The sequence below is a fragment of the Neophocaena asiaeorientalis genome, unplaced genomic scaffold (assembly GCF_003031525.2).
Source record: "Neophocaena asiaeorientalis asiaeorientalis breed wild unplaced genomic scaffold, Neophocaena_asiaeorientalis_V1.1 scaffold44, whole genome shotgun sequence".
NCBI classification, from domain to species: domain Eukaryota; kingdom Metazoa; phylum Chordata; class Mammalia; order Artiodactyla; family Phocoenidae; genus Neophocaena; species Neophocaena asiaeorientalis.
Window position 1 is genome coordinate 797,907 of NW_020173678.1, and position 27,886 is coordinate 825,792.

Sequence of the window (27,886 nt, forward strand, 5' to 3'; positions counted from 1 at the left end):
TCCTGTCCCCTGGTGCCACCCCGTCTTCTTTGGCTTTCTTCCTTCTTGTCCTTTGACCACCTACTCTCTACTCTCCCTCCTTCCCTCCCTGCTCGCCTCCAGCTGACCCGCCCTCGCACCCCCTCTCATCCCTGCCACCTCCGTCACCTGTCTCTCTCTCCAGCAGCAGGTGTCCTTCGTTGCCCCCTGCCTGGCCGCATCCCTGCGTTCCTCAGGGGGCTTGGGCAGGGATGCCCGGGAGGCACCAGAGATGAACCGCTGGGCAGCCAGGCAGCCGCAGAGGAGAAGTATCTAGACAGAGCGCAGTTTCCTTACCCTCTGTTGCTCCCAGGATCAGACCGCTTGACATCCTCCCTCATGCACCGAGATGCTGGGGAGGGGGGGTCAGGAAATAGGAAATCCAGGTTCTCAGTACCCCCGAAATGTCTGAGCCTGCAGTGTCGATTTGCTCCCTTTATTAAAATGTATTTTTATCTTATGAAAACAGTAGGCCAGTTATTTTATAGAACGTCCCTCATTTGGATCTAACGTGTCTTCTTGATGAATTCAAGTTACACAAACCTGGCGGGACGACCACAGAAGAGGTGCTGTGTTTTCAGTGTGGGTTGTGTCAGGGGCACACGATGTACGTTCAGTTGGTGGTGCAGATTTTGATCACTCGCTTCAGGTGGTATCTGCCACTTCTCTCCGCTATAAAGTTATTATTTTCCATCTTTAATTAAGAAGCAATTCGTGGGGAGATAATTTGAAATACCCTGTTCATCAAACCCACCAATTTAGCATCCAAAATGATTCTTGCTTGAATCAGTTGTTATCCCATTTATTTTATCCCATTTTTAGTTGGTATTCTACTACAAAGAAGAGTTTTCCCTTCTTTTTCTTTCACATACTTATTCATTTATTTGTTTCCATCAGGGTGGACATTCTTGTTTTATTCAGTGGGTTCTAATCTTTTATTGTCATTATTTATTTTGATGTTCAGATTGTCTCAGATTTGGCCAGTGGGATCTCCTTCTGGCTGAATCCTGTGACCTTTTGACATGGTCCCATCATTTGTTAGCTTTCGCACGCGCGCGCGCGCACACACACACACACACACACACACACACACGTTCTTAGCTGATCTTGCAGTTTTCCTGCTCCAGCCCGGGAGGAAACAGCCATTTCTGGAGGAGTCCTGGTGCGTTTTAATGGGAGGCGTATTAGAAACTGAGATACAGGTGCGAGGCTTATTGCCGCTGGGATTTAGCAGACAGAGCTAGGAAACACGCACGTGCAGATGTGACTCTCTCTGTCACAGATACATGCCAACCACCATGTGTCCACACTGACACTTCCCATCTCAGTCCAGCCCCATAGAGCTCGCTCGGACCCCCCCGCCCTTTCCATGTTTCTGAGAAACCAGGCTCTGGTTTGGGGTTCGTGAAGGGTTGTGAGGACCTGGAGCTCAGGAGAGGTCCCTGCGTCTCAAAGTATCCCGCTCTCCTCCAGGCTGCATTGTAGTGGGAGGGGGTAGAAATAGGCTAACCTAAATATTATGGGATAGTAGTCATTGAAACAGGACGACTGCGTGGGGTCAGGGAAGGTGTATCTGGGAGATGACCACTGACTGAGCTCCCGATGGGAAGGGCCGACCGCGGGAGGAGGGTGAGGGGCCGGGGAGTAGCTGGTGCCCAGGCCCCGAGGGACAGACGTGGCACCCTGTAGCGTCTGCGGTGTGGTGGGCCCAGAGGTGGAGGAACTTGAAGTCAGGAGCAACCGTGACTGCACACCTGTGCAGGCTGGGGAGCCCGAACTCAGGACAGACAGTTCCTGCACTCACGGTCCCGGGTCAGGGAAGACACAGCTTTTAAATCCAAAGCCCCAGTTTTCCCCACTCTGTCATGCTGCCTCCTGCTGGTAGTGAATGTAGGTTAACTGGAAAAGGTTTGGTTTTGAGAGGGATACTATTGCAGAAGCAAAGAGTGGCCTAGGGGAAAACTGTCAGGTTTTTCAAAGCAGGTACACGGAGTAAATTAGGATTACTAGTACAGAATCTGGGAGTTGAGGGGAAATTTTAAATCTGGGAGTCCCTTTAGGACAAGACTGGTGACTAAAATTTAAAAAAAATAATAACATTTTCATTCATCAGATATTTATTTTGTGCTCGCCATGTATCAGGCACTAAGATGCTACGGTTTGTATTATGGGGGATAATTATGGTCCTTGCCCTCTGGTCATGTAGGAGGTACTCTTTTTTTTTTAAATTAATCTTTATTGGAGTATAGTTGCTTTATAACGTTGTGTTAGTTTCTACTCTACAGCAAAGTGAATCAGCTATAGTATACATATATCCCCTCTTTTTTTTTTTACTAGTGTTTTTTACTTGTTGACAGTTTTGCTTTATTTATTTATTTATTTATGGCTGTGTTGGGTCTTCGTTTCTGTGCGAGGGCTTTCTCTAGTTGTGGCAAGCGGGGGCCACTCTTCATCGCGGTGCGCGTGCCTCTCACTGTCGCGGCCTCTCTTGTTGCGGAGCACAGGCTCCAGACGCGCAGGCTCAGTAATTGTGGCTCACGGGCCTAGTTCCTCCGCGGCATGTGGGATCCTCCCAGACCAGGGCTCGAACCCGTATCCCCTGCCTTGGCAGGCAGATTCTCAACCACTGCGCCACCAGGGAAGCCCTCCCCTCTTTTTTGGATTTCTGTGAGGTACTCATTTTAATACATCCTTGTCAACTGTGGGTTTAAAAATTACTTGCCATTTTGATAGGCAAAGTCTCATTGTAACTTTCTTTGATTACCGGTACTATGATTTTTTAAAAAAATGTTAACTGACCATTTTTGTGTCTTTTGGTTAATTTAGAGTTCCAGGTGTAGGGCTTACTTTTACTTGGAGATTTTGAAACTCACAAATTCTGTCTTAGTAATTGCCTTAGACATAATTTTTAGATTTGGAAAATAAGGCAGTGTTCCCATGGTTGAGTGGTGATATTTCTGAACTGCATTCCCCTTGTAACCCCTGACCATTCACAGTGTTAAGGAAATCTGTGTCATTTGCTGGTGCATGGATGCAACTAGTACTAACTCAGCTTTATAGAAAAGTGCCTTGGGCAAGACTGTTTCTGTGCCCTCTGCCTGTGCCCAAGCGTTTCAGGTGATTGTTAATTTCAAAGCTTCGCTCTAGTCAGGATTTATAATAACATGAGTAAGGTAGGTTCTTGCTTAAGTCCTGGTGCACAAGAAAAACTTGTCTCTTATCCTTTGCAATTCTGGGAGTTTCAGTTTCTTGAAGTATTAATTTCTTACCTTCTTGTACTCTGGAGGTGAGGGGCAGGGTGAAACCTCTTATCTTTGATTTTGCCTGTTTATTTTCTAATATGTGGTTTCAGGTCGTTCGTTTTAAAAATGTGATACAAGTCCAAACTGTTTTCTAAAAAATGATAGTCTTGTACTGTTGGCAAAATGATCGACATTTTTGAAGTCTTCTTTTAAGCATATTTAGTTCTTGAAGACTTGTTCTTAAAAGTGACCTACTTTACAATACTCAATACGCAGTTTTGCATTCTTTTGGGGTGGAATAATCTGTTTTTGTCATATTCTTGAAACATTCTTTGACTTGCTGGATTCCTTCCCTTTTCCTTGCATTGAGATCTTTTTTTGAAACTTACATTTTCATCTCTTAGATTTGTGGGTTCGTCATAATAAAATGAAAATAGCCCCTAAGCTGTATGTTTTCCACCTTCCAGCCTGTTGATCCTGGCAAACCATTGTTATTTTTGAATCTGTTTAGCTACAAGGTTTCGAGCTAAGACTCTGCACTTATCAGCTATGTGTCCTTGGGCAAGGTAACCTTTCTTGAGTTCCTTATCTGTAAAATAGGGACAAGAGGGTTGTTAGTATTGAACGACAGAATGCATGTTTGTGACAGTGCCCGTACATAAAGGCCCTTATTAAGTATTACACATTCCTGATATTTTTCTGTGTATTGTCTGATTTGACAGTTCCACCAAGTTGTAATAAAGATCGTGTGTGAGAGTGGATGTAAAAGCCGTAAATAAATGTAAGCGGTTGTACAGGTGCGGTGAAGTTTGCAACCCTGATGATGAGCCGTCACTTTTCTTTGCATAGCAGATGTTTAGGTACCAAGTCACTGCATTCATCACTTTTTATTGTTATAGGGGGAAAAAATCTATTATGTGTACATTTTATAATAATTGTCTTCAAATCAAATAATTTCCCTTTAAATTTGCTCTACGAGTAGCTTCCATTTAGCTCCTGTGATACGAGAATTTAAGTGAGTGCCAGCGCCCGTGTTCTGTAGATTACAACGGAGCTCATGTGTCACGCTGAGGCCGCTGCTGAGTTTAAGGCTGGCTCACTACTGGTTAATGCAGCCACGAAGGAAGGAAAGTGTTTTCAATTATTAAATGAGGATGGTATTTTTAGATGTCTCCAAAATCCCAAATTGGTACATCTACTCTTGACCTCTTTCCAGAGTCCTGTATTCCCAGCTGCTTTTTGGATATTTCCACTTGGGTATTTTTGCTATTGTTTCAGACTCAGCACATGTAAAACTAAGTTTATGATCTTGCTTCTGGAGTTGATGCTTCCTCTGATTCTCTTTTCTCTTTTATATATTTTTTCCATTTTAAATTTATTTATTTATTTTTGGCTGCATTGGGTCTTCGTTGCTGCGCGCGGGCTTTCTCTAGTTGCCGCGAGCGGGGGCTACTCTTCGTTGCGGTGTGCGGGCTTCTCACTGCGGTGGCTCTTGTGGAGCACGGGCTCTGGGTGTGCGGGCTTCAGTAGTTGTGGCACAGAGGCTCAGTAGTTGTGGCTCGCGGGCTCTAGAGCGCAGGCTCAGTAGTTGTGGAGCACGGGCTTATTTGCAGTGCGGCATGTGGAATCTTCGCAGACCAGGGCTCGAACCCGTGTCCCCTGCGTTGGCAGGCGGATTCTTAACCACTGCGCCACCAGGGAAGCCTCTTGATCATTTATTGCTCACTGTTGTCTCCAGTTTCTGAACTGCTGAACTTTACCTGTCTGTCTAGATTATTTGTAGACTACTGGCTCCTTGAGGGTAAGGATTATTTCCAAATCCTTGAATTCCCCAGAACCATACTCATATAGAAAGTGAACGTGCAATCATTATGATACTGTTATTTGATGAAAATATTTTTCTAAATGATAGGACCTGTCAAGAACTTGAAGGTAAAATTGCTACGTTGTATATTAATACTCGCGAGTACACCTTTTGGAAGGCTGGCGTGGCTGAGCGCTGTGGCGTCGTCGGGCTCACGCTGAAGCTGCCTGTTGAGGAGGCTCCTCGAAGCCGTGATGGGTGGCGGGTGGCCCCGAGCCCTCATTCTCTGGAGGAGGCAGGCGGGGGCCTGGCTGGTGTCGGGCCAGAGCTGCCAGGTTCTGTGACTGTGGCTCTACGCCAGCTTCCTGCTCAGATGCCCGCCTTTCCTTGCGGGGGACGACGCCCGTCCTTGCCTGGCGTTCTTCCCGGGCGATGGCCTGGCCACCAGAGAGAAGCTCAGAGACCATCCCATCGCCCAGCTGCCCTGTCTGTCTCCCTCGAAGGGAGCAGCTGGGTGCCCAGGAAGGCTTTTGGGGGTTGGGGTGGGGTCGGTGGGAAGGCGAAGGAAACAGGGCTTGCTGGCGTTCAGGACTTGTAAGGGTGGTTCTCCGAGAACCGCAGCTGTAGCTGCCGCTCAGCAGCCTACGCGGGCCAGCAGGAGGGAGAGGCCAGAGGCGGCGGGAGGCGGAGGGACGGCGCGCAGTGGGCGCGTCCTGCTTGGCAGCCGGCGAGCCGGGCAGCTTTGGGCAAAGGATTTTTTACTCCCAGGCGTCGAGGCCTAGCGGTGCCCAGAAGCAGCTGTTATCGTGAGCGCTTGAATGTGAGCGGATCCGCTGGAATGGGCTTTTCGGAGCCTTGTAGCTCGCTCTCTGTGTTCCAGCGTGCACGTGGGAATACTTTCCGCAGACTGCCCGGACTCAGAAGACGTCTCTTCCTTGATGGCTTGGTAGAGTCGCTTTTTAGAATATTCTCGGAACCGTATCTTCCGTAAAGGAAAATTCTCTCTCTTTCTCGTTCCAGATTACCTGCCAAGGTCGAATAAATCATCTTTTCAGCTAAAGGGTTATTGTTATCTTTAGAAGGAATCTTAACTTTTAAGACACGAATGATTGTTAGATAAACTGTGTTTCTTTTATAAAAACCTTGTAAGAAATTGTTTCCCCTTAATCTTTGTAGAAAATGTGCCAGAGGAGCTTCGAGAGCCATTTTACACAGACCAGTATGACCAGGAGCACATCAAGCCGCCTGTTGTTAATTTGCTTCTCTCGGCTGAACTGTACTGTCGCGCTGGGAGCCTCATTCTCAAGAGCGACGCTGCCAAACCCCTTTTGGGCCATGATGCTGTCATCCAGGCTTTAGCACAGAAAGGTCTTTATGTCACGGACCAAGAAAAATTGGTAACAGAACGAGATCTCCACAAGAAACCCATACAGATGGTGAGTCTTTATACACCCAAGATTATTTTGTTTCAAGTGTGTACGTTTGTGAATTGTATTATAATACAGAGGGACATAGGTTTTACCATTGCATTGTCATCTCTGCCTAGAGTTTAAAAAATACCTTTTTTCTTACAAGCCTCATTTTCAGATTAAGATTTTTTAAAACTGAAGTATAGTTGATTTACAGTGTTGTGTTTCAGGTGTATAGCAAAGTGAACAAATTAAGGAAGATTTTAATAAACTATTGTGGAATGTTTGGTGCTATTATAATGCCTGGGAGAAACAATTACATAATTCCCAAGTAAAGTAAAGTGATTTCTTTTTTGATTTAAAAACTTTTTTCCATCATAGAGACTAGAAGAGATGTAAAGTGCATCCTTTTATTCTCATTAGGAAAGAGATGGGATTTGTAAGTGTTCATTTACATGCTTGAATGACCTCTTGGTAAATGTCTGTATATCAGATACTTCAGTTTATTTAACAACTTGAATGCGTTCTTGTGGAAAACACACAATGAAGGGCTCTGCGCTGGCTTGGGACTAGCAGGCAGGCCTCTCTCATGATAGTCTGTGGAGACACACAGACGCTCAGGTGCATCGCCTGCCGCTTCAATCTGCGGTACCGCTGTAGCTCAGGTTTACAAAACGCTGGGCATCGTCGAGAATGGCTTTAGAACAGCAGATTCGCACGTTTAATTAAATCATGCTCTTGTATGAGACATTCCTTACTTCGGAGGAAGGAGAGAGATATACAAGAAGAAGATATGAAGTTTTGAAATTGAAGAATTTCAAAGAATGAACGAAAATTAGTTTACCGAATATAGTGCTGAAAGAGACGATTGACCCGCTTTTGCTTTCTGCCTATTTTCCTTCTTAAAAAAAACAGTTACTTTCAAGAAATGGAGAATAATGTCTCAAGAAAAACGTAATGAATTTAGTAATAGATTTATAATAGAATTATTAAGGAAAAGTAAGAGTGTTTATTATCAGATGTGAGATTTTCACCTCTCACTGACGGCTTCAGGTCCACCTTGCGGGTTCCCCCATCGTTGTGCACCTGTCTCTGCTCAGGTGTCTCCACAGGCGCTCACCGCCACCTCTCTGCAGTCACTGCGCTAGTGGGATGCTTCTGCTCTGATTATTTTTGCTTCCATCGTTCAGGCCAAATGGATGGTTATAAAGCACGTCTGCAACGTTGAGTCTGTGTCTGTGTTTGCTCAGTACCCGTTCTTTCAGGTACCAAAGATACACGTCACATGACCTGGTCCTTCTAGCATTAGAGGAGGTTATCTATTTTAGATCCTCTTTAGTAAGAGTGAAACAAACCTACCACATTTTCTTCATTCTTTTTCCTAGTGCAGCTTGTGTGTGTGAAGGTACAGGTTTGGTAGACGACTAATCGCATTCCTGTCAGGTTTCTTTCACTCTGTATCGATCCTGCTATTAAATCTGACTCCGGTAGATGAGATTTAAGGAACGTGATGTAAACGATACGGCCTCTGGTCCTCTGGGTCTGGCTTCTGTCTGTGGGCATCAGGCACTCATGCTTGACTACATCACCTGCACCCTTGCGGTGTCACACCTAATGATCTGTGTTTTAATCGCGTACTTGCAGTTTTTCTTACAGTTTGATTTCAGGTTTTCCAGTTGCTGTGAAATTTTGACCGATGATGCCGTACTCTAACTATTTTTCTAAGACCCCTGTGAGAAAATTTCTCAGAGTACTAGTAAAAGCTTTGTTTTCTGAGAAACTGTTTGGTCTGGTTTTAGAGGAGTAAGAATCAGTTTCCTGCCTTGTCCTGCTTTTTGAGAAGTATAATGAAAACTGGTATGTTTAACTGTCCTGAATATATTGACCCCCACCACACTTCCCACCTCTAAATTATCTTGGTATGTTTGAGATCTTTTATTTCTGTATGCTGCCTCACAGCCTTTTGGGGGGAAGAAATGTGTGGTGGTAGCAGAAATATTCTAAGGCAAGTTTGACTAACCAGATTTTATTAACTCGGGGTGGGTGGGGATTGAAAGCAATGCCTTTTTTAAAAAATGACAACACCCGTTGCAGAGCACATGCTTTCTATCACAGTGCTTTTAAAGACAGATTTTGAGAGTATAGCCTTTAAAATGTTTTCTTCTGTATTTATATCCATGGGCAAGTGTTTTCAGGCATTACGTTTCAAAGCCAGGTAATAGTCATGATGTATTAAAGTTTATTCATAACTATTAACTGAATTATCTGTCAGATCGCTGGAAGGGGTTGTAGAGTCGTGGTCTGCCTGATGGCTGTCACACATATGTGAGTAAAGGACAGATTGTGAACCAGGCACAGTTGCAGGGCCGGACGTACAGGCTCTGAGAGCTGACGCTAACGCGTGAGTCAGCGTTAAATGTATGGCGAGTTGTGTGCATTAAAACCAGGGGAGCGCCTTCCACCAGAAGTGTGTTCTGACCCAGATCAGGTTAGCTGTCAGATTATTTGTCAGCACAAACACTGGTATGTAGGATGGCTTGAAAGTTGAGGGACTTGTACCCCAAATGGAGCCAGATGTTAAGAATGATAGCTTTTGAACTTTCCTGCACAGCAAAATGAAGTTGCGCGTGGACTGTGTTCGATATCATCGGGTTGGGCTGGGGGACTTGATCCATGTCATAAAATCTTAAATTCATAGAACTTCAGAGCCATAAAGAGCATTAGAGATCAGAAACCAGTGTGTAGTGGAAGACTTCCCAAACAGGAGGAGCCTGGGGAACACGCGTCCGTGGGAACTCTGAACACAGACCCCCTGGCCCCCAAGGCAGAGCTGCTAGCATAGAGCCTTTAGAAGAGGGGTCAGTACGTGTATTTTCAAACAAGTGTTCAAGGTGATTTGTCTGATAAGAATGGGATCTGGGAAATTTGATCTAATCCAGAGTCATTTCAAATATGTAAAACTTAGAATTTAGAGAGGTTAAGTGATTTGCCTAGGGTAGCACTGTTATTTAGTAGCAAAAGTAGAATTAGAATCTGAACGAGCTAAAACTGTGACTTTCTAATTTAGACTGCTGTCATTTGAAGGGAATTTGAGCACTTTAATATTTGGACTCATGCTGTCTAAACCGTAGACTGCTTATGAATCAAACTCTTGGTTGTAAATCAGCTTTCCAGCCATGTTTGTATATGTAGGAAATAAGAGTTGATATTTACATTTATAAAACTCCATAAAGTAAATGCATATAGTATGTGTGATATAAAACAAGGAGATTGATTTTCATATTTGATTTATAAAATAACATTTATTATTTAATCAGATCTTGTTTTGGAACAGTCATCCTCATATAACAAAAATTTTATTTTGAAGTGCTTTCTTTCAATGAGTAGCAAAAAGATTTAATACTCTGCTTAACTAATGGAAATTAAAGTGGGCTGATAAATCATTTGATAAGTAAGGCATAAAATGTTCTCTCAGTGAACTGTCAGGATTGTTATAAGAGATGTTTTTGGTTATTGAGAAAACATAAGCTAAAAAGTTAGTACGTATCCCTGCTACTGTCCATTACACAGCTTTGTAGTAGTGACAGGCCAGTGAAGCTGTGTTTAGAACACAGAAAGATGATGGAAATATTCGTCTACCCTCAAGAAGGACATTCCTGTAGGTAAAGACGTGTTACTTTATTTTATTACGTTTTGTGGTCTGTGCATTCAGCTGACCACTGACACTCCACTTGAATGATGTGGAACTTAGAATCCAGTGAGGAAGAAGATCGGAAAAAATGCTAATTAGCATGAAACAAGTGCTCTAAGTATGAGTTTAAGCAATAGGCGTTGGGAACGTACAGATGGGCGTGATGATTTCTGCCGGGGAGGATGAGGAAAGGCTTCAGAGGATGGATGATTAATGGGCTTTCGGTGGTTGGGAAAAGGGGTGGGTGACAGAGGTGACTGCCCTGAAGGAATTCTTGACCCAAGTTGGAACTGAAAGCATATATGTCACTACTTACAGTGTTGCCTGTGTGGAGGCATAAATGTGAGATGAGGCTGAAAGATAGGGTGGGCTTCCTGGATGGTGAGGAGGCTCTGAGCCGAAGTTGAGGGTCTGTAGCTCTTTCTGTGGTTACAGGCTCATGGAGTCAGTTTTCATGCTGTTTTTCTGGGGTTTTTGTCGGTGGTGGTGGTGGTAGTGGTGGTTTGTTGACTTTTTTTTTTTCCAGCCTGCGTCGAGCAAGCGAAACATGGCAAAACACGGTGAAGCCCTTTGCGTGCTGATTTGCTTCTATCCATCTGTATACGTGTTCACGTACCATCCCACCTGGAAGCCCCTTTGGTTTAGCTTACTCTGTGCCCGGCAGTGTGCCTCCACGTTTCATCCCCCGTCTCACGTAATTGAAATCTTGCAACAGCCCTTAGAGGAGAGCGTATGGTCCCCGCTGTACGGATGAGGAAGCTGAGGCTTTGAGAACGCGGCCCCGGCCTCGGAGCCAGCGCAGGGAGGGGCGGAGGCGGGATCCAGGCCAGCTCCGCTGCGGCTGGCTGTAGTTTCGTCTTCGCCCGGGTACGGGAAGTCCTGGGAGGCGGGCCGACGGGAGCGGGTGGGAGGAGACAGGGGCTGTAGGCGGGAGGGAGCAGGGCCGTGTGCCTCTGGAAGCCTGCGCAGCCCTCTTGCCCTGGCTTCTGCTCCTGTAGCCTTGTGTGAAGGGCTGCGGACGGAGGGCGGGTGAAGCAGAGTTGTGATCAGGTCTTCCTGGGGGGTGGTTTAAGACCGTGCGTGGTGATCCCCCGGTTACCACCGATTCTGCTGGGCACACGGAAAGCGCGGAACGGACGAGCCGAGCTGGGGGAGCGTCGTGCGGTCCTCCTCCCTCCTGTTTTCCTTCCCTGCCTCCCTGCCAACTGCCGGCACACTGGTCCGGTCAGCAGCTGCTGTTGGGATTTCCTTGGCACCTCTGTCGCTGGAACTCGGGGTCCTGTACCCATGGAGAAGCTTTAAAAAATCTTTTCCCCGTGTAAGAAGGTTAAAAATTGCACTTTAGAGGAAAAGGATTATATACATGGAACGTGATAGTAGTGGTTGAGAAGGTACTTATTTCTAGTCACCCTTGTATAATAGTGCCTTACAAACTTAGGAGCAGAGCTTGTCTGTGAAAAATTATTTTAAATTCTCATAGCCGTTGTTGAGCAGGGTTTTTTCTTCATGCCTAGTGCCGGGTCTTTCTGTTTCCCACGGATCATGTACCTAGTTTGGGCTCCATCAGTATTTCCGGGTAGCATATACGCCTCAGTTACAAAGTCACAGTATCTCTTGATATCTTACAGCCGTGTTTATTGTGTTCGAGTTTATTTGTAACAGTTATTTAGAACTCCAAATTACTTTCTCGTAGAAATAACTTGACGACTGGTGCTTACTTTACCAGATGATCTCACAGTAACCTTTATATTTATAATAAAACTGCAGTCAGTCAGGCCGTGTATTAATTTATTCAGTTCAGTCGTGTACTCTGTATTACCTGCTGTGATGAAGCAGAGTCCCTGTCCTTCAGTGGCTCACTTCCTACTGGAGATTATAGAAACATAAGCACGCTGTGGTACATACGTTTCAGGAGTTCAGAGGCACGAACTCAGTCCTAATCTTAGTCTGAGTCTTGACGGCTCTGAAGGGGTTGCCAGGTGGGCACAGAAGCGCCTGTTGTAGGTGGTGCGTGAGTGCCAAGGGTGTGAGAGCTGTGTGTACCGTCACAGCTTTAGCCCAGGGTACGTGTCGGGGCCGATGAGAACCGAGGCCAGACCGTTGGATGGGGCCAGGGCACGGATGAGCTTCTGTGTCCCCCAAGTGTCACTTCATCCTGGAAGTGATGGGGCTTTAAACCGGGCAGGAGGGCATCAGACTTGTGTTACAGTCACTGTGCCGTGGGAGAGACACCGCTGGAGGCCGTGGAATTTCAGGAGAAGCGTTTTTGAGGTGGAATTGAGATTTTTTTTTTTTTTTTAATCTGTCCCTACCCCCCACCCTTCCCCCCTGGTAACCGTAAGTTCCTTCCCTAAGTCTGTGAGCCTGTTTCTGTTTTGTAAATAAGGTCATTTGTATCATTTTGTTTTAGATTCCACATGTAAGTGATATCATATGATATTTGTCTTTCTCTGTCTGACTGACTTCACTTAGTGTGATAATCTTCAGGTCCATCCCTGTTGCTGCAAATGGCATTATTTTACTCTTTTTTATGGCTGAGTAATATTCCATTGTATATCTGTACCACATCTTCTTTATCCATTTCTCTGTTGATAGACACTTAGGTTGCTTCCATGTCTCGGCTATTGTAAACAGTGCTGCAGTGAACACTGGGGTGCATGTATCCTTTTGAACCAAGTTTTCCTCCAGATATATGCCCAGTAGTGGGATTGCTGGGTCATATGGTACTTCTATTTTTAGTTTTTTAAGGAACCTCCATACTGTTCTCCCTAGTGACTGTATCAGTTTACATTCCCACCAACAGTGTAGGAGGGTTCCCTTTTCTCCACATCCTCTCCAGCATTTATTGTTTGTAGATTTTTTGATGATGGCCATTCTGACCTGGGTGAGGTGATACCTCATTGTAGTTTAAATATGCGTTTCTCTAATGATTAGTGATGTTAAGCATCTTTTCATGTGCCTCTTGGCCATCTGTATGTCGTCTTTGGAGAAATGTCTCTTGAGGTCATCTGCCCATTTTTTGATTGGGTGTTTGTTTTTTTTGGCATTGAGCTGCATGAGTTGTTTGAAAATTTTGGAGACTAATCCCTTGTCGGTTGCATCCTTTGCAAATATTTTCTCCCATTCTGTGGGTTGTCTTTTTGCTTTGTTTATGGTTTCCTTTGCTGTGCTAAAGCTTTTGAGTTTAATTGGGTCCCATTTGTTTATTTTTACTTCCATTACTCTGGGAGATGGATCGAAAAATATATTGCTGCGATTTATGTCAGAGAGTGTTTGGCCTATGTTTTCCTCTAAGAGTTTTATGGTATCAGGTCTTACGTTTAGGTACGTAATCTATTTTGAGTTTATTTTTGTGTGTGGTGTTAAAGAGTGTTCTAATTTCATTTTTTGACATGTAGCTGTTCAGTTTTCCCAGCACTGTTTATTGAAGAGACTCTCTTTCCTCCATTTAATAGTCTTGCCTCGTTTGTTGTAGATTAATTGACCGTAAGTGTATGGGTTTATCTCTGGGCTTTCTATCCTGTTCCATTGATCTATATGTTGGTTTTTGTGCCAGTACCACACTGTTTTGATGACTGTAGCTTTGTAATATAGTCTGAAGTCAAGTCCTCAGTTGGGAAATGAAGAAGAGAACCTAGGATAAGGACTGGCCAAAAGATTTTAGCCCTTATATCAACTCCAAGTAATTAATTGTTGGCTAACTGCTAGAAGCTGGGAAAACCAGCTCTCTGGTTTCGCTTTGTTCTGGGAGCCTCAGGCTCCTCTGTTGCTTCTGGTGGTTTTGAATGCTGATACTTTTACCTAATAGGTTAAAAAAACAAAATAAGTAAAGGGACAGCCTTTTAGTTTAAAAATCTTGAGCTGATGGTCTTACGTCTTATTTTTGGTCAGAAAGATAAAGGTTACTCTAAGTCTCGTCTTAAGCTTCTCTTTTCTTCTTAGCACCTGTTGAAAAACATAGGGATGTATGTAAGTGAAAGTGGGTCTTTGTTGTACTAAGGAATGGAGTAAGATTGATATGCATTTTGTTAGAAACGTCTGGTTTTTCAGTTTGTTATGTTACATTTATGTTTTTACCAAGAAGGTGGATGGAAATTCACTTCTTTAATGTACTTACTGAGCTCCCACTGTGCACTCCAGGCTAGGCGTTGGTGATGAAGTCTATGGTCTCTGCCCTAAAGATGCTCCTGGAGACCTGAGGTGAGGAGTCACATGGATTGAAGGATCTGTAGTGTGAAAATGGGATAGGACCGAAGGTGGAGAGTTGTGGGGATAAAGTCAGGTATGAGGAGAGTTGAACGTACTTTACAGATGTTAATTATCCACATGCAATATGTGATACGGGTATTAGTATCGCTGTTCTATAGATGAGGAAACTGATACTCCAAAAGGTGAGTTGACTTGCCCAAGGCCAGACAGGTGAGAAATGCCGATGCTCGGGCTTAGCTTGTATCTGCCGACTCCCAGGCCCACGCTCATCCCGTTTATACGATGGCCTTCCAAAAACCCTAAAACACACACAAAAAACCCGCTACTATTTCTGTAGTGTTTAACAGCTTATAAAGAATTTACACTTTTTTTTTTTTTTGGTAACAACTAGGAAAAGTAAATAGGGCAGTTATTACCATCTCTTTTTATAACAAGTAAGGAAACTTTATGGGTGGATGTTGTGAGTAACTACTTGTTCAGTTCTGACTGGAACAGGTGTGCAAAGAGGCAGTGAACAGATGGCGGCGATTGTGTAGCCAGTTGGTGACAGAACAGTGACAGGCTCAGGCCTCCCTGACCCCTGACCCGGTGCTTGTTCTGCACATACACTGTGCCACCACCCTTGCTCCTGTCCTTGTGGATTTTATTCTGCATGGATTCTGCGGAGACCAGCAGAGAGTGTCAGCGTGAAGCAGGATGTGACACAGTGAGAGGGTGTGCAGCAGACACACGGAATTGTGAGAGGAGCGGGTTAGGAACCCCAAGAGCAGGGGAGGTCGGCGGGAAGGGGAGTTGTTCCGGTCGCCCAAGCGAGGGGCTGTCTTAGTCTCTTCAGGCTGCCATAACAGAATCCCACAGACTCCGTGGTTAATGAACAAGCGAAATTTATCCCCCCCAGTTCTGGAGGCTGGGAAGGCCAAGGTCAAGGAGTCAGCATGGTCGGGTTTTGGTGAAGGCCTTTTCTGGGTTGTAGGCTGCCAGTTTCCCGCTGTGACCTCACGTGGGGGGACAGGCAGGGAGCTCCCCGGAGCCTCTCTTACAAGGGCACGAATCCTGTTCACAAGGACCCCACCTCAGGACCTGACCACCTCCCAGAGGCCCCACCTCCTCGTACCATCAGCTGGGGCTTTAGGGTTCAGCATAGGAGTTTTGGGGGAACACAGACATTCAGATCACAGCAGGTACTCTTCTTACATAGGGACGTCTCATTTAGTGACAGCTGACGTATGAAGATACAGACTTTTAAAAATAGAGTGATTCACTTTGCAAAATAATTTTTAAATTTTAAAAATGCTTTACACCAGGATTTATTTTCACAACGTTGCTTTGGAAAAATACGACTTTTAATCACCCAAGTTTCTAAGAATATGTGAAATGAAAAATATCGTCCATATCATAAGTTCAGTGTAACGTTCATTTTTTTTTTGGGCCTCTCACTGCTGTGGCCTCTCCCGTTGCGGAGCACAGGCTCCGGACGCACAGGCTCAGCAGCCATGGCTCATGGGCCCAGCCGCTCCGCGGCATGTGGGATCTTCCCGGACCGGGGCACGAACCCGTGTCCCCTGCATCAGCAGGCGGACTCCCAACCACTGCGCCACCAGGGAAGCCCACGTTCATTATTTTAAAAGACTTGCTCTTACGTATAGTGCACAGTCTCCTTTATCTGTTGAAAACATATTTTATATTTCTCATTTTTCCCCAGCTTTATTGATAAAACTTGCATCTATTTAAGGTATATCATTTAATGTTTTAATATACACATACACTATGTATACTGACCATATCGAACCAAATATTATGCCTAGTGCTTAAAAATGAAATGTTAATTTCTGGCCATAAAAATCAGATGTTTTAGACAAATTGGGATGGTGGAGCGTTTGTTTCCCCAGAGACCATGTCTGCGCTCCCTCCCTGCTGTCGGTGGTTTATCCAGGAGTTAGGCTGCCTGATGTAGGAGGGCTGATCGCATTGTGCGGGGGAGACACCCACAGCACTGTGGTGGAAGGCGAGGCCGAGCTTGCGGGTGCCCTGCCGAGGCCCCGGAGCCCTTCGGTTTCTGTCCTTCCTGAGCCCACTGGTCCAGCGCTCCCAGAGTCTGTGCGCTGCTTCAGTGCCCCCACCAGGAAGTCCCAGTTGTTGTTTAAATTAGCGCAATTAATTCAACAGACTCTGTTGCCTGCCATTAAAAGAAACAGAGCTGAACATTAAATAAAGAAGCCACTCATTGCCCTTTATTTCCAGGTGAGGACAGACTTAACTGTAAAAGTAAAAGTTTTAGAGCAAAGGGACCATCACAGCCATCTGGCCTGGAGTTTTGAAATTCTCTTGACTGAGACTCACAGTTAGAAATGCATTCTGCCTCAGGACCCACGCCTGGTCTGGCTAGAGAAACGCATGTGACAGTTATCCTTGTAACTTGAGTTTTTTCCTGTTCTATTTGGAAAGAATGTGGACTGCAATCGACTGAACCTGCTTCACGCGTGACCGTGAGTGGGGCATAAACCCACGTTTAAAATCGCTTGTTTGTTTTTTTTTTTTTTTTACAGAGAAAAAAATGGTGAAATGACAGTGTTGGTACTGAAAACTAAATAACCATACTCATGTTTTTCTTAAAAATGGATTCTAATATACAAGTTACCAACGTGTATCTGTTTTAATGCAAAGAACTGTGGGAATAGAGTTTGTATGTGGACTTGCCTCCTTAAGATTGATGTTACCTAGGGACTTCCCTGGCAGTCCAGGGGTTAGGACTCAGCGTTTTCACTACCATGGGCCCAGATTCAGTCCCTGGTCTGGGAACTAAGATCCCACAAGCCACACAGTGAGGCAAAAAATATCTATATCTATATCTGTATCTATCTATCTTATCTAATTTCTGTGGTATGCTGCTGCCAGATTAATTTTCCTGAAATGGCACTTTGGTACCTGTCTTATTTCCCAGTTAAAAAATTTTAATCATTTTATTTGACTTGAAATGCAGTATACGTTACGGATTCAGATGCGTGTTCTTTTGAAAAAATTTGACTTTCAGAGCTAGTGTCTAAAGTGTGATGTAACAAATTACTTCAAACTTTGTCTGTAAAATAGATAATTCACTTGTAAATAATGAAAGTTTTATTCTTTCTGTTTGTAATCTCATCTCCACAACATACTCAAAGTAGCAAAAGCTAAGATACTTAGGAAGTTGTCTGATATTACAGACCTGCCAGCAGTACTTTTTGATGATTATTGAAGGTGAAGTAAATGTATATGAACTAGGACTTTTCGTCTTTTAAAAAGGGAAGAAAGGTAACTTATTCATTGTAGGTTACTAAACTTACGTAGGTAGTACTGTAGAGGATGGTTTTTCTTTATTTATATGATACATACAGCATTAGTATACATAATTGGAGCACCGAGATGGAGCTGTTTTAGCAGGTTTGGTGTAGAAACGCGGATTTTTCTAATCTGCACGCTTACAGTCCAGTGCTGTCTAGCGGTGCACGGTCCCAGCAGTGGTTCGCAGCCACCGACACCCCAGTCTGTGTCGAACAGATCGATCCCCCATCCCCATCCCCATCCCCATGATACCGACCCATTTTTGTAGCTTGCTAGATTGTAGTAGTTTAGCAGATTGTTTTAAATTAATGTCAGTGATGAGCTTTAAAGGAGGAAAATAGATGATTATTTTAAAACTGTACCAAAAAAAAAAAAACAAACTTTGCAGACTGTTCCATTTGAATGCTTGCCTGTGTTTAGACACCTGGATAAATGAGCTTCTGTAATGGGGGAAAGAAAAATCTTTGTAATACTCGGTTTCTTCTGAGCTCACACTGTTCTGTGGTTGAAAAGAGGGTTTTAATGAGCTGTGTTACAAAGTGAGCTGTGTTACAAAGCTGTCCCTGGGGCCTGTCTTTTCAGGAAGTTCTTACATACTTTCAGGGATCGAAGAATGCTAATTATTGTTCTCCTGAAGCTAAAATATTTAGTTTGTGGTAAACAGTCCAGCTAGTAAACAGATTAAAAAGGTAACTTTAGAGAGTGATGAGGAAGGACTGTGGAGCATATAAAAGCGGGATGATGTGACGGAGCGATCGGGGGAATCGTATGCAGGTCCATCATGGATAGAAGGGTCGGGGCAGCCTCGCGTGCAAGAATGAGCAGAGGTCTCCATGAGGGTTCAGTTAGGCCGAGACAAGGGGGAGAGCATCGCTGACAGAGGGAGCCTCAAAATAAATCAGCTTCACGTCTGGATGGTAAAGTTCCTACTAAGAGTTTCCTGGACGAAACATGTTCAGGAACTTGAAATTTTAGGGCCACATTTATTCGACTTGTAATTCGTACAGCATGAACTACTTGATTCATTCAGTAATCCTGGTTGAGAATTACTGTGGGCCTAGGCGATAGGAGACAGAGATGAGAAGGCAGACCAAGCCTCGCTTGCACAGAACTAATATTTGAGTAGCAAAGACGAGCAATGAAAAGCTAAACCGATTGTAATAATTGCAGATGGTAGTAAGCGCTCTGAAGAAAATAAATAAAAAAGAAAGAGGTGGAGGGAGTGAAGAATGCTGTTTTCATAGGAGGTGGTCGGGGAAGGCTTGTCTAGAGAGTTGACATTTGAACTGAGACCTAAATACCAGAAAGAAGCAGCGTGTGTGACAGCTGGGGAAAGAACAATCCAGGGAAAAGGGACAGCAAGCTAAAGGCCTGGATGTGTGTTTCAGGAGCTGAAAGGCCACGGAGGCTGGTCATGAGCAGGGTGATGAGTGATGTTCAGCATCTTTTCGTGATGCCTGTTGGCCGTCCATATGTCTTCTGTGGAAAAATGTCTATTCAGGTCCTCTGCCCATTTAAAAAAATTTTTTTTTTTTGGTTGCTTTTTTTTGGTCTTTTTCTTTTTTGGCTTTGTTTTGTTTTTGATTTGAGTTGTATGAGTTCTTTGTATATTTTGGGTATTAGCCCCTTATCATTTGCAAATACCTTCTCCCATTCAGTAGGTGACCTTTTTGTTCTGTTGACAGTGTCCTTCACTGTGCAAAAGCTTTTAAGTTTGCTGAGGTCCCATTGATTTATTTTTGCTTTTCTTTCCCTTGCCTGAGAAGGCAGATCCAGAAAAAGGTCACTAAGACCAGTGCCAAAGAGTTTTCTGCCTGTATTTTCTTCTAGGAGTTCAGGTCTTACATTTAGGTCTTTAAATGATTTTGAGGTTTATTTTTGTGTACGATGTGAGAACATGTTCTAATTTTATTCTTTTACATGTAGCTGTCCAGTTTTCCCAGCACCACTCATTGAAGAGACTGTCTTTCCTCCTCTGTATTTCTTGCCTCCTTTGTTGTAGGTTAATTGACCGTAGGTGTGTGGGTTTATTTCTGGACTCGTTATTCTGTTCCACTGATCTATATGTCTGTTTTTGGGCCAGTACCGTACTGTTTTGATGACAGTATAGTATAGTCTGAAGTCAAGGATCGTGGCACCTCCAGTTTTGTTCTTTTTTTTCACAATTGCTTTGGCTGGAGTCCATTTCTTATCAATATTTCCCTTTCCTGGGTATGGACTGAAGGGAAGGATGTGAGGGCTTAGAAGAGAGAGTGTATTTCCTTTTCCTTAAGCCAATTTCATGATTAAAAGGGTTTAGATTTTTGTTGTTTAGATAAAGCTACTTCAGAAAAACACTTAAAACTAACTGGAAAAGCAGTGGTGGAAAATCTTGGATAATAATCTGGAAGGAAATAGAATATTGTATTTATCTCCATTTCTTTCTTACAGTGTTTTATTTTTATTGAGATACAATTGACGTAGAACGTTGTATTAGTTTTAGGTGTACAGCATATATGTTTCTATTGCTGGATTGCAGTAGGTTCCGTTTTATCCCTACTCTGAAGCCTTTTGGGTTTCTGTTTGGGAGATGAGGATGGAGAGATACACACAACAAATGGCTTTATCTGCTAAAGCTTTTTTCTTTTTCTTTCTTTTTTTTTTTTTAACTCTATAAGAAGTCGTTTTTTTAGAAAGAGTGAATCACAGAGTTCAGCTTATTTTTGTATGCTGGAGCCAAAATGAAATTCCTCAGATAAAGTCTAAACAGGGAGAAATCGTTTACTACTTCGCAGTTCTCCATCCAGCCGACAGGGGGTGCGCTTTTTGTGCAGAATCAGCTCCACAAAATCAGGGCTGTGTTGATCATGTTGTGTTCCCAGCTCCTGGCCCAAAGATGCTGCCTCAGTGAAGGAAGAAGAGATGTTAGTGAATATTTAAATGAAGAATGAAATCTATTTTGAAAGAGAAGTCATTCAGAATTACAACCGAGAGAGTGGTAGAGATGTGGTTTTTGTTTTCGTTTGCCTACAGATTTGAAAAGCGTGAGCTGTGATTATTCCTGACACGACACGCATGTTTACTGAGCTTCCCCATGAGGTCTTCTGGGGGAGGGAGGCCCTGAGAATCTAATTAAGTGATGAGATTGTTGGCTTTCTACTTTACCGTTTTAATATAGTAAGCGCCTGTCTGCTTTCAGATAGTCAGCTGATGTTGACTTCCCTCTCCACCTCTGCTTTCTGTATCCAGCTGTGCCGTTTAAAACTTCACAATTCAGACCGCCTGGGGGGGTGGGAGGGAGGGAGCCGCCAGAGGGAAGAGATATGGGAACATAGGTATATGTATAACTGATTCACTTTGTTATAAAGCAGAAACTGACACACCATTGTAAAGCAATTATACTCCAATAAAGATGTAAAAAACCAAACCAAACAAAAAAACTTCACAATTCATATTCATATATCAAATCACCAGGATGTACGTTTTAAATGTCTTAACAATTTTATGTAGGTAAAGCTGAAATTTTTTTAAAAATCACATTAATTAATTCTGTTTATAACACAGAATTAATTAATGCATTTTTACCAGTTTGTTTTCATGAAGTGAAGTATGCTTGAGATATAATTAGGTCTACTAATACCAAGGATATAGTTTAGAAACTAAATCCAGTTACAGTAGATTTTAGGTTGTTGCTCAGATTCTTTCATTATAGAGTTACGTGGTATTTCTCTAGAAATAGTTTAATTGTAAAGTAACTTCAGAGTTTTATTGCATTTGGCCAGAGCCATTTTTTGGTAAGAGCAGATTAAATCCAAGGAGTCGTTGACCCCTAGCTTCTGCCTAGTTGCTTAGCCCAAGGTGATAAATGAAGCCAATGAGAGTCTCTGCTTCAGAAATCTGAACAAACCATGGAAGAAATTTGCTTGTTAGCAGATTGAGAAACTAAGCAGAGAGTCCTGAGGAGGGAGAGTTAGGGCTGGGAAGGCATGGCAGACTGTGGAGTTAGGGGCAGGGAGAGCGCCTGGAAAGGGTCATAGCCATCTTTCCACATTGATGAGTATAGACCCATGCCATCATTTTTCAAGACCATACAATACTCTGTGGTGTGAAAAGACCATAATTTATTTTTTAATTTTTTTAAAACTTTATTTATTTATTTATGGCTGTGTTGGGTCTTCGTTTCTGTGCGCGGGCTTTCTCCGGCTGCGGCGAGCAGGGGCCAGTCTTCATCGCGGTGCGCGGGCCTCTCTTGTTGCGGAGCACAGGCTCCAGACGCGCATGATTACGATGAAGTTTGAAGATTATCTTTAGGTAATAAATTATTCTGCAGGCTAATCCCATCGTCATACACTGACTGATACCCGAAGTAATAAAACACTACAAATCATTGTGTCACATAACAACTTCTAGAGTACTTTGATGTACTTTGGTCTCATCTGATGCCTTGTGGGATGAGAAATTATGTATTATCCACATTTAACAGATGAAGAAGAAGACCCTCAATGAAGTCTGAGTGACTTCCAGGTCAGAGCTTTCTTTTTAAAAATCAGCTTTGTCGAGGCATAATTTAAATAAAGTGTACCTATTTAAAGTAAATAGTTTTGAGTTTTGACAAATGTATACACTCATGTAAATACTACTCCAGTTAAAACATAAAATGTTTTTATTGGCCCCCAAAATCCCTTCGTGCCTCTTTGCTGTCAGATCCCCATCTGCATCCCGTGCTAGATCTCCATCAGTCTCCTTCCCGTCCCTGTAGGTGAGTTTTGCCTGTTCTAGAATTTCATACAGATGAAAGCATAATGTATGAACTTTTATTTTTTAATTTATTTTTTTTTAGAAATGTAGAATTTATTTATATTCACCGTAAAATGGTGTCACATTTTGTACATGGTTACCAGAAGAGAAATGACACTTGGATGACGCTATACTGCTATCGACATGGCTTATGCTGCAGAGTCGGGAAACACTTACTTTCCCCTTTAAAAAAATTTAAAGCTCGGTTTCCAAAAGGTAGTCTTACCACTTCTTTTCCTGTTCAAGAAACTGGGAAAATTCTGCAATAAAGGACGAAGGGGTGGAAGGGGAGGAACAGTGCTTCCTTCACTCCTGCCCCTGCTGAAGACACTCAGTGGGATTCGCAGTTGTCAAAGGTTCCTATTTGAAATGTGTTTGGTTACAAGATAAAACAAATCAGTAGATGGGAGAGGCCTTAAGTATAGATCTTTAGCATACAAACGAGGAAGACTAAAAACTCTATCACCTATTGCTGGCTAACTTACTCGCAAGCTGCCTACATACAGATGTGCACATACAGTAACGTGGACTCCTTTTCTTTGGTAAAGCTCACCAAATAGAAGGTCTCTTCTAACACGCTAGTAAAAAATATTTAATTTCCTTTCAACTTTCAGATCAAGTGGCCACAAATCTGTCCTCTCTCCTAAATACTGTCCTCCATTTTTCTTTTCAACCTTGTGGTAGAACAAAACCATAACAGTAACTCGAGTGATGTGAAATCCATGTTTAAGTGATAGAAGGAAATGGGAGGAGGGGGCCCGAGAAAGCTAATCGTGAACACAGCTCGGGGTGTTTTCTTGAGAATTACTGTATCAACGAGTTCCAAACACAACTGAGTTCCACAGATGTTTTAGAAGTACTTTTTCCGGTGCAAATATTTCATTCAATTCACAGTGACACAGTCGTTTTACAGAAGGCAGACCATGTTGAAACTCAGTAAACTACTTAACAGCTCGTGAGGCTAATGCTGGAACAACAACAAAAGCCAACAAGGGCACCGTGGATTCTGCCTCTGGCATAAAGGTCGAGACAGTCATCCAGTAGAAAAGATTAACAATAAAAAAACAAAAACGGTAAAACAAAACAGGGCCCCCCCCCCCCCCCCCCGCCAAAAAAGAAAGCTTCACCACATTCCATTTCCGAGGGCTAGTTCTGGAAAGCCTGGGTGGCATTCAGTCTGCTTCCGTGTTGAGATACCCATTGCCCACAGTCATCTTGCTGTGCTTCTTCTGTGGCTCTGCCTTAGAGACGTCCTTCACCTAGGCTCTCTTCAGCCCTCTATCCCAAGGGAGCTCAGTCAGCCCTCCTTGTACAGCAATAGCAGACTTAACCCTATTAGCAAACTGGGCTGCATCTTCTCCTTTCTCTCTGGTCACGGGGGGCGCGTACCGCACAGCACAGACAGTGGCCCAGCTGGTCATCACTCAAAGCAGGTAGCTCACCGTGTTGTATTTACTGCTGTTCCAAAATGCATCACCAAACTAAGGATCATACTTAATTGCAACTGGGTGTATGGTTCCTCCAATTTTAAAGCGTCCCTTTTTAAATACCATGACTGAAGTATTGTTGATGCAAGTTCCTTCAGGAAAGATGAGTATGGGTAATTTTTTCTTATCAGCAATATGTTCTTTTAGTCTGTTGGTAGCCAGGCGTCAGGCCTTCCTTTCTGAGCGTTCGGACCAGACGTGTGGGCAAGCCTTGACCATAGCTCTGGATAATTCCCATCCACCATGCATGCACCTGGCCAACCGTAGCATAGCATCCATCCATTGTCAAGATAAGACATCTACAGGGAGGTATGGTTGCAACACAAATGCCTCCCTTCTGGGGTCTGTACTGCGTGTTATGATAGCGAGTAGTACAGGGAGGGCATGAACATAGATCCGGCAGTGGACCAGTTCACTCAGCCGGTTTCTGAGGCTGCTTCCTGACAGCTGTCCAACCAGGGTACTTGCTGTAAACCAACAGACTGATCCTAGTGAAAGCCAAGGTAATTCTCAGAGGCAGTAGGACACAGTAGCGCACTGTGACACCCAGCACCACACCATGGTGAGACACGGACTGATGTCTGGAAATTTACATTGGTCCTTGCGAGGAGATTCCATGACACTAGCTCCTCTGAGGAGAACCGCTGGGTCACTTCATCTTCCACAGTGGCCTCCAGTACCTTCTTGGAGAAATAAAACACGTCAGACAGCTCCAAGTCCCTTCCTCACAGACCGGACAGCCCATTTCCCACGGGTGACTCATCTCTGGATAATACCAACAGAAGCTGAGTTTTTAAGACCTGACTCCTTTGAAGCTCCTTTTCCAATCTGTAATGTGGTCCACTCTCAAGTTTTCACCAGGGTCTTCACGTTGAGCTCAGAGATGCCCAGAGACGCCCCAGAGGCCGAAGCTCCTAGCATCAGAGTCAGGCCGGTGTGAAGGATCTTCCCGGCCATCCCCACACCATCCATGGGTCGGCGCACCCAGAAGGGGTCCCCGGAGGAGGTCCGAGTGTGCCGGCTGTCCCTGTGCCCGGCTCCCAGGAGTCAGTGCCGCCACCTCCCAGCACTTACCGCTGCAGGGAAAAACGAACTTCTGAAATTGGATTCTCTCGCTCATACTTGGTTGATTCAGTCACACTGTTATGTGTCGTCTGTTCCTTCTTATTGCCGAGTATCATTCCATTTTATGAAACCACAATATTCATTCACCTATTGGTGTACATTGATGTTTACAGGGTTTGACCTATTATAACTAAAGTGGCTGTGAACATTTGTGTACATTTTTGTGAGGACATATATTTTCATTTCTCTTGGGTAAATACCTAGGAGTTGAATTGGTGGGCCATATGTAAGCACGTGTTTAACTTTTAAGTAGCTGTCCAGCAGTTTCCCAAAGTGGCTGTATTTTTTTTTTTTTTTTTTTTTTGCGGTACGCGGGCCTCTCACTGTTGTGGCCTCTCCCGTTGCGGAGCACGGGCTCCGGACGCGCAGGCTCAGCGGCCATGGCTCACGGGCCCAGCCGCTCCGCGGCACGTGGGATCCTCCCGGACCGGGGCACGAACCCGTGTCCCCTGCATCGGCAGGCGGACTCTCAACCACTGCGCCACCAGGGAAGCCCAAGTGGTTGTATTTTTAATTTTGCCACCAGCAGTGTATGAGGATTCCAGTTGCTCTACATCCTTGTCAACACTTTTGGTGTTGTTTTTTTAATTTTAGCCATTCTAGTGTGAATCAGTATCTCCATATGGTTTTAATTTCCGTTTTCTTGATGACTAATGTAGTTTAGTGTTTTTTATATGCTTATTGGTCATTCATATGTTGTCTTTTGTGTGTTAAATCTTTTTCTCATTTTCTTATTGGGCTTTTTATTTTCTTACTGTAAGAATTCTTTTATATTCTGACTACAAGTCCTTTGTCCGTTATATGTATTACAGATATTTTCTTCTAGTCTGTGGTTTACCTTTTCATTTTCTTAATAATGTCTTTCCAGAAATTTTAAATTTTGATGAAGACCAATTTATAATTTTTCTCTTTTATAGTTAGTGCTTTTATGTCCTAAGAAGTCTTTGCCTACGTCACGGTTGTAAAAGAGTTTTTTCTTCGGGTATTTTGTAGTTTTAGCTTTTACATTTAGTTCTGTGACTCATTTTGGATTGTTATTATTTTGTATAATGGGAGGGAAGCGTCACGGTTTATTTATTTAACCAGAATATTTAGTTGTTCCAGAACCATTTGTTGAAGACTGTCCTTTCCCCACTGACTGACTTTGACACATGTGTCTGTTAGGCCAGTACCACTCAGTCTTGATCACGGTAGTTTTACAGTAAGTCTTAAATCTGGCAGTGTCAGTCATTGAGCTTTGTTGTTCTTTGTCAAAATTGTTTCAGTTATCCTAGGTTCTTTGTATTTCCACATAAATTTTAGAGTCACTTGTCAATTTCTACAAAAAAGCTTAGATTTAGCTTAGATATCGATTGGAATTGTGTTGAATCTATACATCATTTTAGGAAGAATTGATATTTTAGCACTATGGACTCCTCCTGTGTGAACATGCTATCTTTTCTCAGTTTACTTAGGTCTTCTTTAATTTATTTCAGCAGTGTTTGTTGTTTTTAGTATATGAGTTCTACACATATTTTGTGAAATTTTACTTTATTTCATATTTTTTATTTTGATTATAAATGGAATTTTAAAAAATTAATTTCCAATTGTTCATTGCTAATATGGAGGCATACAGTTGAATTTTGAACATTGATTTTTGTACGTTGCAACCTTGCATTTGTTCCTGGTAGGTTTTTTGTGGAGTAGTCAGAATTCCCTACATGCATGATCCTGTTGTTCATGAATAAACAGATTTACTTCTTCCTTTCCAGTGCGTTTGCCTTCTTTTTCCTTCTCTCATTGAACTGCCTGAGATTTCCAGACAATGTTAAATAAAAGTGGTGAGACCAGACATCCTTGCCTTATTCCTGGTCTTAAGGAGAGTGTATTTGGTTCTCATTGTTAAGCATGATGTTATCTGTAGGAGTTTTGAATATCTGTAGGATGTTCTTTATCAAGTTTAGGAGGTTCTCTTCTATTCCTGGCTTGCTAAGAATTCTGTGTATGTGTGTGTTTTAAATCATGAATAGGTGGCTGTATTTTGTCAACTGCTTTTTTTGCCTCTGTTGATATGATCATATGGCTTCCTCATTTATTCTGTTAACATGTGAATTACATTGATTGATTCTCAAATATTATACCAGTCTTGAATTCCTGGAGTTAAATTCATTTGGTCATGATGTATTATCTCTTTTATATATTGGTGGATTTCATTTGTTAATATTTTCTCAAGGGTATTTGCAGCCATTTTTATGAAAGATATTTTTCTTCTAATTTCTTTGTCTGGTTTCAGAATCAGAGTAATACCGACCTTACATGTTGAGTTGCAAAATGTTCTTTCCTCTTCTGTTTTCTGAAAGACTTTGTCTAAGATTGGCATTGTTTCTTCCTTAAGTGTTTGATAGAATTCACCAGTGAACCATCAGGGCTTGATGTTTTCTTTGCGGGAAAGTTTTAAAATTACAACTTCATTAAAAAAAGTAGGTTTAGGGCTTCCCTGGTGGCACAGTGGTTGAGAGTCTGCCTGCTAATGCAGGGGACACGGGTTCGGGCCCTGGTCTGGGGGGATCCCGCATGCCGCGGAGCGGCTGGGCCCGTGAGCCACAGCTACTGAGCCTGCGTCTCTGGAGCCTGTGCTCTGCAACAAGAGAGGCCGCGATAGTGAGAGGCCCGCGCAACGCGATGAAGAGTGGCCCCCGCTTGCCACAACTAGAGAAAGCCCTCGCACAGAAACGAAGACCCAACACAGCAAAAATAAATAACTAAACTCCTACCCCCAACATCTAAAAAAAAAAAAAAAAAAAAAAAAAAAAGGGTTTGGGGGGGGG

General features: G+C 43.3%; 1 protein-coding gene and 1 pseudogene across 2 annotated transcripts in view; one reads left to right on the forward strand and one right to left on the reverse strand.

The window, feature by feature from the left end:
* Window positions 1-27,886, forward strand: part of CAMSAP2 (calmodulin regulated spectrin associated protein family member 2) — a 95,906-nt gene that overhangs the window by 12,322 nt on the left and 55,698 nt on the right. For both annotated transcript variants that reach the window (XM_024749638.1, XM_024749640.1), the window contains exon 2: window positions 6,241-6,500. In XM_024749638.1, the coding sequence (XP_024605406.1) occupies window positions 6,241-6,500 (260 nt within the window). The remainder of the gene's footprint in view (window positions 1-6,240; window positions 6,501-27,886) is intronic.
* LOC112402619 (glycerol-3-phosphate acyltransferase 3 pseudogene) lies at window positions 23,640-24,926 on the reverse strand (annotated as a pseudogene).